Source organism: Penicillium antarcticum (genome assembly GCF_028974205.1).
Source record: "Penicillium antarcticum strain IBT 31339 chromosome Unknown utg000009l_segment0_segment0, whole genome shotgun sequence".
In the NCBI taxonomy this organism is placed as follows: Eukaryota; Fungi; Ascomycota; class Eurotiomycetes; order Eurotiales; family Aspergillaceae; genus Penicillium; species Penicillium antarcticum.
This window is the reverse complement of record NW_026695307.1, coordinates 631,993-646,244: the sequence shown is the minus strand read 5'-3', so window position 1 is coordinate 646,244 and position 14,252 is coordinate 631,993. Positions and strand designations below refer to the sequence as shown.

Here is a 14,252-nt window from a genome sequence, read left to right as displayed (position 1 = left end):
AGGCATATGTAAAGCACACACATAAAAAAACCCGCTCTGATATACCTCTTTTCCATGAGATGGAAGAAAAGAAAACATAGTAAAATCCGAGTTGGCTCTTGAATGCATCCAGCAGAACACGGTAACGGTAACCACCAACGAACCCTCCGCCTTACCCCTCAACTCACACACATGGGAAAGAAGAAAAGAACATAATTCTCTTCCCTAGCATAGGACAGACAAAAAAAAAACAAGGCACACTCAATAGACGGAGAGAGGGACAGGAGAAGATCCGGGTGACAGAAACCGGTTCATCGTGGAGCATATCCCGAGATTTTCAGGCAATTTAGTTGCCACCGAGGCTGGGGAAGTTCTTCTCGTCGACGGTAGGGCCGGCAGGGCCACGGGCAGCGCCGCGGGGAGCACCACCACGGGCAGCGGGGGCACCGCCACGGGGAGCACGGTCACCACGGGGGGCGCGGTCACCACGGGGGGCACGGTCGCCGCGAGGGGCACCACGCTCACCACCACGGGCGGGGCGGTCACCACGGTCACCACGGCCGCCACGGCCACCGCGGGGGGCAGGGCCGCTGCGGGGGGCTCGACGTAGCGCAGGTCAACGTCAAGGAAGTTCTTCTCCTTGCGCTGCTTCTCGCGCTTGGTCTTCTCGCCGGAGCCGGCGATGTAGGACTCCTCGTCGTCCTTGGCGAGCTCCTTGGCCTCAGCCCACTTCTTATCGAGCTTGCTGCCCTCGTTGGCGGCGCGGACGGGCTTGGCGGCGAGAGTCTCCTTCTGGGCCTTCTCGGCAAGGTAGTCGGCGAAGGACTTGGAGTTATCGGGCTCCTCCTCGGCCTCCTCGGCAGCGGGAGTCTGGGGCTCGGCCTCTTCCTTCTTGGCGATCTTCTCGCCCTGGCGCTCGTCGTCCCAGTTCTTCTCGCCGCTCTCGGCACCCCAGCCCTGCTGGACCTGCTTGCGGGTGTCACTGTATTCCGTTAGTCCCAGGTTCGGTGGCTGCAAAAGTATATGTATTTCGCTTTCAATTGCTTCGCGGGGTCGCTTACGTCTGGCCAGTGCGGGACTGGCGGTCACCACGGCCACCACCGCCGCGACGGCGGGCGGGCTGAGCAGCCTCGTCAGTGGGCTTCTCGCGGTTGTTGTTGCGGCCGGCGTTGCGGTCACGGAAAGCTACCGTTATGTCAGTCCAAAATTTCCCTTCGCACCATCACTCGATTGACCACATACCGGCCTCGTTGCCAGCGGTCACACGGCCACCGCGGCGAGCGTTGGTCTCATTGTGACGAGCAGCGGGCTCCTTAGGGGTATCCCGCTTGCCGGAGCGGTCAGCGGTGCGGTCGACAGCCCTCGTGGGGGGAGGAGCGGGTCTGCTAGGGTCGAGCTCTGGGTCGTTACCTGGGAGGAAAAGACAAGGTCAGCTATCAATGCCTTGAAAAACAGAGACATATCATATCGGGTTGATATTCCGATTGAGAAAAGGAATTGTTGTCGTCGGAAAAGATGGCCGGGGCTCAAGTGGTGCTCAAGGGAGGGGAAATTTACCCAGAAGCTCATAGAGGTTCTATTCGCAAAAGTTTCGAATTAGTCACTGGTCAAAAATCCCTAGAAACCCCAATTTTCCTCCAAATTTCGAGGTCGGTATTGCGTCGCCGGGGCGCGCAAGAGAGCTTTCAATTCAGCGTACCTTGGACCGTACGTCGGCCATGACGCCTGTTTTTGCGGAGGCCTTCCGGGGGAGGCGCTTCGACTATCGTAGACCGTTGTCTAGGTGAGGTAATGCGGCACAAGGCAGAACCCAAGGAGATCCGGCCTTCAAGATTGATGATGATGAGGAATAGAGGGAGGTCCACGGTTTGTGGTTGGGTGCAGAGTGACTAATCAGGAAAGGCGGCTTCTGCTCCTAAGCGAATGTGCCCGCGGATGGTGATTGGCTGCCCGCATACTAGGGCTTAGGGTACCTTACATAATGATGGCGTCAAGACATCGAATTACTATGAGAGCTTCATGTTTACCCTACTCCGTATAGTTGAGATATATTCAGTATGCTTACTTGAGTTAGAACACATTGCTGTGGCGTCTGTCATCTTCCTGTGGACCCTGTCGATCTGGTCGATAGTCAATGGTCGAAGGAACCGACGTAACTGTGAATATCCACAGCTTCGATTTCCTTTCGATCTGTTTCGAAGTCGGATACATCGAGTCGAAGCCCTTTCTTGAAAGTGATATGCGCAAACTCATGATTGGTTGAAATGGTCATATGACTGCTTTGTTTTTGATTCCGTGGTATAGGAGACGATCTAGGTTGGGACGTACAGTCGAAGTTTGCAACTTGATATAATCGGTAACCCATTCAAAGAACAATATGCAGTGATCTTTCCGGAATCTGCTGTTTCAGAGAGTCAATCCCCCCCCACAGTCAAGCGGGAGATATTGTTTGGACCGGGTCTTTTACAAGGCCGTCCACCACCACTCGATATTTTCTCCTTCTCCCTGGACTATTTTCGCTTCGAGGCGCGCTCTGCTTAGATAGGACCTTGTTCCTCTTCAGCAATGGAGACCAGGACCTTTGCTACTCTTATTCTCATTGCTGATCTTATCGCTGCTGTTCAGGATGACATTGCCCTAGGTCTATAGATCATATCTTATAAGTTATGGCTGGTGAATATAAAGACTCACATCTTTATTCTAATGTGTTTTTTTTTCTTTCATTTCATTACTAGCCTATTCGCATGCAGTCATATATCTATAACTCCCACATGAAACACAGAACAATGGCAATGTACGAAAACGGCTAGTCCGACAATCCAGGCCAATGATTTCGCCGCTCGGAGCTCGGAGTTAAGCAATAGCAACGACAACCGTAGACACCATATCGAGGCAACAGGATTCCCTGTCATCTTTTCTAGCCAAATATTCGAACCTCAAAAATGAATCTAGACAAGCAAGTGTCTGGCGGCCAAGAATATCGCAAGCGTCGACCTCACACCAAATCCAGACAAGGCTGTCGCAACTGCAAAATCCGCCGTGTGAAAGTAAGCTTACAAATTTTATTAATATTTCATGATAGAATTCGATGATTGATTAAGTCAGTGTGATGAAACCCGCCCCCAGTGCCAAAAATGCATACAATATGGCGTTAGCTGTAACTATTCAGCCCAAAGCCAGGGCAAAGGCCAAGGCCAAGCACCAGAACTACTAGCCTGGCAATCAAACAAAACCGAGAACAACGGCGCAAGCCAAATAGTATTTAACGCCAAGCCAATACCAAAAATGCTCTTACCACCAATTACAGTCGGGCATGGCCCGGACTCATTCATACTCGATCTTGAGAGCCAAGCACGACTATATCGCTTCCAGAAGCAGACTCTGCCCACTATCGGTACACCGAAGGCGGCAGCGTTATATCAGGAGGTTATAATTGGATTGGCATTACCAGTAAGCACATCCCCACTTCACGACTTTCAATGCATTAAACTCACAACGTATCCCCAAGCACCCATTCCTCATGCACACAATCCTAGGCATAACAGCAACATACGACCGCCTCTGCCGAACAATCCCCTCACAATTACCATCATCAACAACACTATCCGTACCACCAATAACCCCCCAAGAATTCCACCACCGCCAACAAGCAGCAAAACACCTAGCCAAAAAGCTCTCAACGGCCATTAACCCGCAAGATCGCGATGCCCTCTGGGCCGCAGCAGCTTTACTGGGAATAACAAGTCTGACAACTATTGAGTCGACAACACCAGAAGAAACATGGCCCCTAAAGCGAAGACCATGCATTCCCCCCAGCCCGGACCACCACCCGCCAGATCTAGATCTAGATATGAGTCCAGACCCAGACCTCCAATGGATGAACCTAACAAAAGGAAAAGAAGCAATCTGGTCCATAACAAACCCCCTCCGACCCGATTCCGTTTTTCACATCCTAAAAGATGAATATCGAGTCTTAACCATCGATCCGGGGATATGTGCTCTATCAGAAATGAATCGGGATTTTGTGGATGTTTTTGAGCTGGAGGGTGATCCCAGAATCAACCCCACGCACAATTCCACTTTGGATATGACAAGCAAGCAAAATCCCTATCTAAAAGCTATATCCCTCCTAACCCACTTCCGCGGACCGAATTGCAGGGATGGTGCTATACCGCGCGATCTGGCGTTTATTGGATTTATGGAGGGGTCGTTTAAGAGATTGTTGCAGGTGAAGGATGTGCGGGCCTTGCTTATTTTGGCTTATTTTTATGCGCCGCTTTGTGGGAGTTCGTGGTTTATTGCTCGCAGGGCGTGGTTGGAGTGTCGGGCTATTTGTTTGTTTTTGGGGATTGTCTGTGTGGATGAGCGGGTTCTTGGGTTGTTAGAATGGCCTAGGGGGATGTGTGGGTTGAATTCAGATTAGGATTGAGAATTGGGGGTTATGTTCTGATGGAAGTGGATGATGTTGGTGTTGATGGTAGTAATGTATTGTTGATGGTGTGGATATTGATTTGTAAATCCATATACAACACATGTAGATAGAAACTTCTCAAGTAACCTCTCCAAAAGCCAGAAGAAAGGGAACGTGAACATTGGTATCAAAACCCTCGCAACAACGCCGGGCAATGCTCAAATCAAACTTTTAGATAGAGATGACCATTTACCATTCCTGGAAAACAGCAACAGCAACAGCAAAGAAGAAAGAAAGAAGAAATAGACCCCGAGGGAAATATGGAACAAGAATTAAAAAAAGACGAGAATAATAGACAGCAATAAAGAGACACATTTTTTGCTTTAAAGGTTCACTGCCGCGAATTATTCTGCTCGTAGTTGAACGGCGTGGGGAAATGCATGCTAGCACTCAACCCGAACGGATCTGTATCCAGCATCGGCTCATATTGTCCGAGGAGATGATTTGCATTATTGAAATCGCCCGGTGTGCTCTCGCCGGCTGACTGATTAAAGCCGGACATGTGCGAGTTCGAGGCGACGGACTGTGGCGTGAAGCCCGGCACGAAGGAGGAGCCATCGTGTTCGTCGTCGACGAGGTCGGCTTGCGCGTCGTATTCTTGTTCTGCTTCAGTCAGTTTGGATTCGATCTTTTCTTTGATGGATAGCATGCTTACCGAGTTGGTCGTAATGTTTCTGGAAAGGAGAGGGATAATATGCTGCAGCAACCCGCCCCCCGCGCGGCCCCATGCGGGATGACTTGGCGTCCGAGGGTTCCGTCTGCGGCATGCTAATTGCCGGCGGCGAGGTTTGATTGAAACTCCGTGGTTGGGGGAGGAGCTGAGGACGACCCTGGCCTTGTTCGACTGGAGACATGGCGCCCTGGAAGCCGAAGCCTGGTGATTTGGCGTGCGATGGGGAGGAGACGTGGGAGGTGGGTGTGGCCTGGAACTGGGGGGATGGGACGCCGTAGGCACCTTCGCGCTGGGCGATGCCGAAGGCTTCGGGCTTGGAGGCAATGCCTGCTGGATGTCTTGCTGAGCGCGCGCCTGGTGCGCTCTTTGGTGGCATTGGATTTTGCTTTGGGGGAGCGCCCGGCGCTCCGGTCTTGAGGCGTAGCTCGGCTTGGACGTCGATCCCCTTTTCCAGGAGGATGCGCTCCAGCAGGGAGTTTTTGTAGCGCAGCATTAGACATTCGTCGGCGGCGCTGCGATGGCTTTGTTGCAGACTCTGAAGCGAGTCTTCATTGCGCTTGATGGTTGTCTCTAGTTGGCGGATGTATTCTGTCCTGCGCTCGCGGAAGGCGGCTTGGGCCTGGCGGTTGCGCTGTTTGCGCTCTTCCGAGGTGGCATAGATCTAGGGATGTCAGTCAATGCTTCATGCTTCATAAGACGATCGAGGAATGCGGGGCCCCAGGTTTGCAAAGATGTTACGTACAGGTTTCCTGCCTCCCTTCCTCTTCTGCGTTTGCACATCCTGAGTCACTTCGGCTTCGGGGTCTGGCGTTGACACGTTGGAACTGATTTCACCATCTGGCCCCGGTTCGTGCTTGGGCACGGGGTCCATCACCATGTCGTTCTCGACAGAAACCATTCTACCCTGTGCCTGCGGCCCGCGCCAACAGACACAGCTTCCCCGCTAAAAGGAAAAAGAAAAAGGCGACAAACGCGCGTCTAGGCGGTTAGAATGACATAAAAGAAACACAATTGAGCAGAGGTAGAGATAGGAATAAGGAAGTAAAGCCGTGAGGTAAAACGATTGACTAAGTTGAATAACAGAAAAGTCTGAAGGGGAGGGGCTCTCGCCTATACGGATTTTTCCTTTCTTTTTCTTTTTTTCTCTGCTCTTTAGCCTCTTTGGGGTCGTTTTCTCCACTTGGCCCAAGGCGCAAATTTGCCCGCGGAGTTCCAAGTGTCAGGCCATTGGGAGGCCGATTAGCCGATACCGGGCCCCCAAATAGTCCACTGGCACCCTGCCCAGGCATGCTCTATGCTACTTAGGCTCACCGTATTCACTACTTACTCCAACTACCACATGACCAAATCACGCGCCCTCCTACGTGGCCCTGAATTCCCTTCCCCGGATTCCAAGGTTCCTACCTATGTACGTAAGGCGTAAGGAACATGCAGATTTTTCAGCCAGCTCACCGTGCGGGGATATTTGCCAAGACGGATCGGACGTGCAGATTTTCATCTAAGATGATCTCATTTCATGATGCCATAGTGTTCTTATAACATCTGGTTTAGTTGGCGTTAGTGCTTACATTGGAGGAACGTGTAAGCGAGGCAAATATGCAAAACGGTCAAAACCAAGACAAAGCAGAACAAAACAGACAAACAAGTCATGGGACTTGGCTCGGCCCTCCAAATGGTCCGGGTTGAGTAGATCTTGGTCTTTTTTTGATCTAACTTACTATCTAACAATAAGTCTATAGAAATCAATCAATTGACATTCCATTCACTCCTAGTCTATATTTACTGTTCCTGTTCCTGTTCATTGTACACCATGCTAACTGCAACCCTCGGCGATCGGCATTACCGCTCGGTTCCCCGCCAAACCCATCACATGCGAATATCTCCAAGCCCGACGCTTCTCTCCTCACCAACTCCTTACTTACCACCCGCAATTTATTCGTCATGGAGAACGTGTCGCCAGCTGGGGACCTGTCTAAGGATGTGGTAGAGCAGACAGGGACCACGCCTGTTGATGTTAAGCCGCAGACGCAGACCGAGACACAGCCGGAGACCAAGGCCGAACCGCCGAAACCTGAAGTAGACGACGATGAAGACTCGGATTTTGACGAGTTAGATGGTAATCCCCTATTCAAACCGTCAAATGTCATGCGAAACCCATGATTAACAACCCACCAGACGTCCTAGACGACTTCTCCAAACCAAAACCAGCTCCCGCACCTGCTCCCGCACCAACGGCAAACCCCGATGCATCATCAACGGGCGTCGCACCGGCAGACTTCGACGAAGATGCTTTCCTTAAACAACTAGAAGCAGACATGGCTAATATGATGGGCGGGGGCGGGGCACCAGCTGGAGCCGGAGCAGGAACAGGCAACCGGGCAGATTTCCAAGCAACAGTCGACCAAGGCGCCGACGTGTTCGCAAAACAACTCGAAGAAAGTGGCATCCCACCGGGTGATTTCCTGAAGCAGTTGCTTGCGGATGTTATGGCTGAGGAAGGTGGTGGTGGTGGTGGTGCATCAGCCGAGGGACTCGCCGCTGCGGCTGCAGCTGCTGGACTTGGCGGATCTGGTACTGGAACTGGAACTAGCTCTGGGTCAGGCTCCGGTCAGACAAACAAAAACTCAACCGCCGCAGGCACTAAATCAACAGACGGCCCGGCCGACTCCTTCAACGATGCCATCAAGCGAACAATGGGCCGAATGAAAGAATCGGGCGAGAAAGCCACCGCAGCTGCAAGTAACGAGGACGACATCTCGGATGATATGCTAGCGCAACTACTCAAAGCGGTCGAAGCAGGCGCAGCGGGTGCAGGCGATGAAGGCGATTTGTCGAAGATGTTCATGGGGATGATGGAGCAGCTTTCTAATAAGGAGATGCTGTATGAGCCTATGAAGGAGCTTGATGGGAAGTTTGGGCCTTGGCTTGCTAAGAGTAAAGCTGAGGGGAAGGTTTCTGAGGAGGATATGGGGAGGTATGAGACTCAGGCTAAGGTTGTTAAGCAGATTGTGGGGAAGTTTGAGGAAGCTAATTATTCGGATGAGGATCCGAAGTGTCGGGAGCATATTTGGGAGAGGATGCAGGAGGTTGGTTCTACTTCTTTCGTGTTGTGGATTGAACGCTGACTTTGACTTAGATGCAAGCTGCTGGTAGTCCGCCTGAGGAACTTGTCTCTAATCCTCTTATGGAGGATCTGGGTGGGCTTGGTGCTGGGGCTGCTGGGGCTCCCGGTATGCCTGACTGCCCACAGCAGTGATCTATTGAATGTGAACGTGGATGAAGATTGGAGAATTGGCTCGAGGTTGACGCTGAACTTGTCATACTTGTTCCTCGGCCCTGTACTGTACATATACACAACTCTCGTCGATACCCTTATTTACATGCAGATCGAATTTGCTCAGTTCCCATCCCTCCCATCCAAATACCCATACATGCATATCCATATCCCAAAGAAAATGAACGCCATCCAATGCTATGCTATGATAACTATAATTTCAAGCAAAAAACCGAACCTCATCCTCCTCATGACATGTCCATATCCTGAGCCCCATTTCCACTCTCAAACTGCGAATCCGACAATCCCATAAAGATATCATCATACTCATCATCACTAAACGGAACCCGCCCCCCATTGCCATCCCCCCTCAACGTCCCGACCCGCCCAGCCAGCGGCGCCTGCGTCTCCGTCTCACGCAAAGCCATCTCCAACGCCTCCTCTTGCGAGATAAACTCATCCAATTCAGCCTCATCCCCATAAGGAAGCATATCATCCTCCCCCCTCGAATTCTCCATCAAACCCAGCCATGATGTCCCCATCAGCAGCCATACTCTCCTCCCAACGCCGCCGATCAGCAAGACATTCCATACGCATCATCTGCTCGCCGCGCGCCTCGAATCGACCGCTATCGCGCTCATTGCGCACGCGATTGAGGAACAGTTTGCGCGTTTTGCTGCGCGCTAGGGAGGGCGCGTTTCGCAGTGGGTTTGCAATTGTGTTTGCGTAGCGGGTTTCGAATTTTGGTTTTGGGCGGGTTGGGGTTGTTGGTGAGTTTGGAGTTTCATTATTGTTGTTATTGTTGGCTGGGAAGGAGAATGGGTCGTTGGTGGTTGTGAAGGGCGTATTGGAGGTTGAGGTTGGGTTGAATGCTATGGGGGATTGGTGGCTGTTGCTGTGGCGGGTTATTGGTTCGCTTTGGATGTTGAAGAATGATTGGGGCTGTGGTTGGAAGATATTGTTCGCGATGGTTGTTGGTGAAGAGTTAAGGAAGCCATTTGTGGTTTCGTTGGTGTTGGTGTTGTTCTCGTCCATTGTACTTGGCTTAGGCGCGCTGCCTCGCGTTGGTGACATTGCCCACGGGGGTGTGGAGATGTTTGTGCTTCGTTGGCCTAGGGGGGATGGTTTGGCTGGGATGTAATAGCCTGTTTGGCGGAAGGGTGTTGAGGGTGGGTGGGCGAACATTTTGAGGTTGGATCCGTCGGATGCGGAAGGGTTGCGTCAATGGATAGTTAAGTGGGTTGGGTTTGGGAGTGAGTACAGAGTGAGGTGGAAGTTGCGAATTATGGTGGAGTATTTGAGTACTTGATAAAGAGGATATGGAGAGAGATATGGAATTGGTAGGCTAGGAGACGGGTCCTGCACATGAATCTCGCGTGTCAGACGCGTGCTGGAATGCGTCACGTGAATCTCGGTTTGGGCGGATCAACGATCAACGATTCAAGTTGATTAGGCTCAGTTAGTTGGTGTAATGTAATTTACAGGTAGACTATACATGTATTTGCACGATTATTGTACTTTTGACTTAAATCCATTGTCTCAAATTACATACATAAAGTTGAAAAAGGCCTTTGCACTTGGCGTCTAGATACACTATACAACATCCAATGCTCCAGAAAGAAAAGATTGTCGAGACTGATGAACTTAATCACAAGTAAACCAAGCGCTTCGACACGGGGAATCAAAAAGAGATGGGCAAAACCGCAAGTAGTGCCGATTTTGTCAGTCGCGCAAGGATCGAGAGTTGCGTTTGAAAGGAATGTGATGGTTGCTGGAACGCTCAATGAATGTGCAAATGTCCAATCTATAAAAGAGAGACTAGGCGAAAGACGCCTAAAATGATAATAATAAAAAAGTCCGCAACCGAAAGAAAGAAGCAACCGTGCCCTCGCCTATCCATAGCGCCTGTGAATTGCATGATGATCGTACAAGTTTTACACTGAAAGTGTCAATCCGCGGCTTAGAAGTTGGAGGCAGCGTTGACAGGGCCAGGGTTGTGATACTGGTCCAGTGTGTTCTTGAAGGGGGTGTTGCCGGCAGGGCTGGGGGCCTTCTCGCGAGGACCGGAGCCGACGGCGGTACCGCCCATCAGATCATCTTCGTCACCGAACTGCTCGCTGCGCTTCTTGTGGATTCTCCAGAAGACGAGGCCGAGGGCACCGATCAGAATGGCACCGCCGACGCCGACCACAACACCGATGATGATCTTCTTGTCGGAGGAAGAGACACCGCTGGAGCCAGAGCTCTTGTCACCGTTGAGAGAGGGGGAGGTGGCATCGGCAACGGGAGTGGAAGTGGTGGTCATCACGTTGGCCACGGTCGATCCGCTACGGGTCTCGTAGGAAGTGATGGTCTTCACGACAGGAGTCTGGGTGGTGGAGGGGGCCTCAGTGGTTTGGCTGCCAGCGCTGGTAGTGGCGGCAGCTTCATTGGTGGACGAGGTGGAAGAAGTAGAGGAAGAGGAAGAAGAAGAGGAAGACGAGGTGGTCGGGTCCGCAACAGCGCTGGTAGGCTCTGCTGACGAGGTTGAGGAAGTGGAGGAAGTCGAAGAAGTGGTAGGCTCGCTGGAAGTAGTGGGCTCAGTGGAAGTCGAAGAGGTCGAGCTCGATGATGAGGACGTCGATGTAGGCTCAGCAGAGCTGGACGCAGAGGTCTCACTGGTGAGATCCAGGATATCAGAGACACCACCACTCTGGGCTGCGACAGCAGTCAACAGCAGAGCGTGGGCGATGAACGAGAGGCTGGAGAGACGCATGATGAACCAAACGAAGGAATATGACCAAAGTCAAGATGTGAGTCGAAAGTCGGAAGATGTCAAAGAATAAGCAGAAATGAAAAAGGAGTCCAAGCGAACGTTTGGAAACACATCAACTGCGCTAGGCCAGATTAGGCCACGCTAGTCTCAGACTAGTACAAGCGCCGAGAGATCTGCAGCTGTAATTGGCTGTGGTTTTCAGACACGCGCTGTTGTCTGGTCATTTTCTCCAGGCATTTCTTGAAGGAATCAGAGAGGAGGATTAGGGGTTCAGGAGATTATAGTAGTCGGAAACTGCATTCTCACGATCATATCATATCTACTTTGGCATACCAAATAATCAACACGTTGTGTATAGAAAACTCTTGACGGTGACGACCCCTCGCTTCCGGGCCCATAATAGTCCCATATTTAGTAACAAACCAGCCTGGGAGATCTTCTGATCTCCCACTGTACCCGTTAGTGTATGCACTGCTGTACAATGTATTTACTCCGTACATGTGTGGCATTCGATGCTACCCTCGACGACTACCTATGTTTTACCATTTGCCAGTTCTTGAATGGCCAATTCTCACGTGGGATGGTTTATTAGCCCTAGTGCCGGACCTTCCAGCTGGGGCCTCCAGCCCCAGTCAAAGAAGCCGACACACCCGGACCTAATATGGCCTCAGTGGCAGTCTCCTATCCCTGCTCTAACTGTGCTTGGGTCGCATGTTCTGGAATTCGACCGGGTACGTACATGTCCACAGGGTTGTTCAGCTGGAATCCAGATAGGGTTCTAGGGGTTCTAGACTCAAGGGACTTGGTCGTCATTGAACATCCTGTCAAGGCATAAAGTATAATATGATGTTTATTATTCTGCTTTGAAATCGAGTAAGGTGCAACATAGAGTACACATCGCTACTGCCACACTATGCTAACGGCTGGCCTAACGGAGTCGCACTATTGATAGTCTCCACTGACGTAGAGATCGTCGACTCTACCCAAACTTGGCGCTGACAGTCTCGAATAGTTGCCTCCTCCGCTGGTGCCGGTGCATTTTTCCCTCATTTGCCTTGGCAACGAGGCAAAGTCGGCGCTAAGACTGGGGTAGAATGAGGGGCTGTCTTTGTGTATGGCTATGTGTTTGACTCGGTGGCTCTTGAATACCCACAATCTGTCCAGATCGACATTGGACTTGGGCAACAATATCATCTATTTGATATTCTTCACGGTCTTTATTTGAGGTAAGATTTACCGCTTCTGGTCGCTATCTTTGGCCTGTGCGTCCCGTTTTCGGCCACGTTGTACACTGCAGTCTCTGCAGAGTATAGGGGTATTCTCTTAGCATTTCCAATGGATGAACCAGGTTCTTGTTCAATTCCATCGCGTTATTGATTATCTATATATCGTTCCAAGTCTGTGCAAATCAATATTCAACATAAGTCAACGCTCGCTCTCCAGAAACTGCGCACTGAATGGATAATCCGCATATCCGGCTTCCTGCATAGCAGCATAGAAACTATCCCGATCATACTTATTGAGCGGAAGCTGATGTTTTAACCGGAAAGGTAAATCAGGATTCGCAAGGAAGTGCCGCCCAAACACAACAGCAACATCATTGCCTTTGTACTCCTCAAAAGCAGCATCAACATTCTCAGGCTTATATCCACCAGCCACAAGAACAGGAGAAGTCTTCTCCCAAATATCTAAAAGGAACTCAAGTCCCTCGGCCTTCTCACAATCAACATTATTAATCACCCTTGACTCAATAAGATGAAGATATGCAAGCTTAAGCCCCTTCAACCGCTCAGCAAGATAAGAGAATTGAGGCACCGGGTCATCCATCTTCATCCCCTGCCATGTATTCCACGGACTAAGACGGAACCCGACACGGTCAGCTCCAACAGCTTCAACCAATGTCTCAGCAATCTCAATCGCGAATCTGGCGCGGTTTTCAACACTCCCACCCCATTGATCACCCCGCTTGTTCGACACATCTTGCAAGAACTGATCAACAAGATACCCATTGGCACCATGAACCTCCACCCCATCAAACCCAGCCCGAATAGCATTCTTCGCGGCAATTCCGAAGTCATGAATAATACCCCGAATCTGCTCCTCGCTCAACTCCTTAGGCACAGCCCTCCCAGCTTCATTTGGAATAGGAATAGCACTCGGAGCGAGAACCTCATATTCACCCTCCTTCTCTAAGGTGGTTGGATCGGCAGCTCGACCAAGCGCGACAAATTGGCAGTAGATGTAGCTCCCCTTGGCGTGCACGGCATCTGTGATCTCTTTCCAGGCTTGGACTTGCGATTCTGTGTAGATTCCTGGTCCGTTGGGAATTCCACCGCTTGACGGGGAGATCAGGGTTGCTTCGGCGATCAGCAGTGTTCCTGGTACTGAGGCGCGTTGTTCGTAGTATGTTTTTGATATTGGGAGCGGCGCGTGGAATGAATCGGCGCGTAGGCGGGTTAGGGGAGCCATTACCACGCGGTGTGATAAAGTTGTTTGGCCAATTTGGAGGGGTTGGAATAGTTTGGAGGGCATTTTGGGTTGGGGTTTGTTGATTGGTAGGTACGCAGAAATTGAGGAGAGAAGTTGGGTGAAGTTTGGATGTTATGTTCTTCGGGTGTTGATTATATGGTGGATCTTTTGATGTGGTTGATTGGTAATGGATCCTGAAAATTTGATGCTTCTATACTTCGTGGACGTGCGTGGAGATGTCTTGGAGGTGTGTTGTGGAGGTGTTCCGAGATTGACTGTCTAATAATTCAACCAACTCCAACGACCACCTCCACACTTGATCCGTGGCTTTTTATCACTGAAATTGCAAGAACTAATTGACAAATTCACTTTAGAATTAACAAATTGTTGACTCTCGTATAAGAAAAATTTACAGAATGGTCTTAGCGTACTACAAGCTAGGATCAACAGTTTTGTAGTAAGCGATCTGTAACCCTAGCTCTTCGGATATGCCTGTTCAATGGCTACGTGACAGCTATGGTGATTTGGTTGAATGTTTGAGCTAGACTACATGCATGCCGACATCATTTATATTAGATTATGTCTGATCTTTTTAACCGTTGCGTTTAGCCTCCCCCCAAATCAAAAAGCG

General features: G+C 50.7%; 7 protein-coding genes across 7 annotated transcripts; 1 reads left to right on the top strand and 6 right to left on the bottom strand.

The window, feature by feature from the left end:
- Positions 1–325: 325 nt before the first annotated feature.
- On the bottom strand, positions 326–1,699 carry stm1 (uncharacterized protein; the record flags this gene model as incomplete). Its single annotated transcript, XM_058466666.1, has 6 exons — positions 326–499; positions 553–961; positions 1,041–1,164; positions 1,222–1,389; positions 1,537–1,555; positions 1,679–1,699. 6 exons carry the CDS (start codon positions 1,697–1,699, stop codon positions 326–328), a joined length of 915 nt encoding a protein of 304 aa, XP_058314512.1.
- Positions 1,700–4,781: 3,082 nt separating this feature from the next.
- On the bottom strand, positions 4,782–6,021 carry N7508_008602 (bZIP transcription factor; the record flags this gene model as incomplete). The annotated part of the gene is made up of 3 exons (XM_058466665.1): positions 4,782–5,053; positions 5,106–5,784; positions 5,866–6,021. 3 exons carry the CDS (start codon positions 6,019–6,021, stop codon positions 4,782–4,784), a joined length of 1,107 nt encoding a protein of 368 aa, XP_058314511.1.
- A 1,043-nt stretch (positions 6,022–7,064) lies between these two features.
- pex19 (putative peroxisomal membrane protein receptor Pex19) lies at positions 7,065–8,379 on the top strand (the record flags this gene model as incomplete). The annotated part of the gene is made up of 3 exons (XM_058466664.1): positions 7,065–7,239; positions 7,299–8,209; positions 8,260–8,379. The coding sequence occupies 3 exons, from the start codon at positions 7,065–7,067 to the stop codon at positions 8,377–8,379; spliced, it is 1,206 nt and encodes a 401-aa protein (XP_058314510.1).
- A 266-nt stretch (positions 8,380–8,645) lies between these two features.
- N7508_008600 (uncharacterized protein) lies at positions 8,646–8,888 on the bottom strand (the record flags this gene model as incomplete). The annotated part of the gene is made up of 1 exon (XM_058466663.1): positions 8,646–8,888. The coding sequence occupies one exon, from the start codon at positions 8,886–8,888 to the stop codon at positions 8,646–8,648; it is 243 nt and encodes an 80-aa protein (XP_058314509.1).
- A 1-nt stretch (position 8,889) lies between these two features.
- Positions 8,890–9,582, bottom strand: N7508_008599 (uncharacterized protein; the record flags this gene model as incomplete). Its single annotated transcript, XM_058466662.1, has 1 exon — positions 8,890–9,582. The coding sequence occupies one exon, from the start codon at positions 9,580–9,582 to the stop codon at positions 8,890–8,892; it is 693 nt and encodes a 230-aa protein (XP_058314508.1).
- Positions 9,583–10,357: 775 nt separating this feature from the next.
- Positions 10,358–11,152, bottom strand: midA (putative cell wall protein; the record flags this gene model as incomplete). Its single annotated transcript, XM_058466661.1, has 1 exon — positions 10,358–11,152. The coding sequence occupies one exon, from the start codon at positions 11,150–11,152 to the stop codon at positions 10,358–10,360; it is 795 nt and encodes a 264-aa protein (XP_058314507.1).
- Positions 11,153–12,577: 1,425 nt separating this feature from the next.
- Positions 12,578–13,684, bottom strand: N7508_008597 (alkene reductase; the record flags this gene model as incomplete). Its single annotated transcript, XM_058466660.1, has 1 exon — positions 12,578–13,684. The coding sequence occupies one exon, from the start codon at positions 13,682–13,684 to the stop codon at positions 12,578–12,580; it is 1,107 nt and encodes a 368-aa protein (XP_058314506.1).
- Between the last annotated feature and the right edge of the window lie 568 nt (positions 13,685–14,252).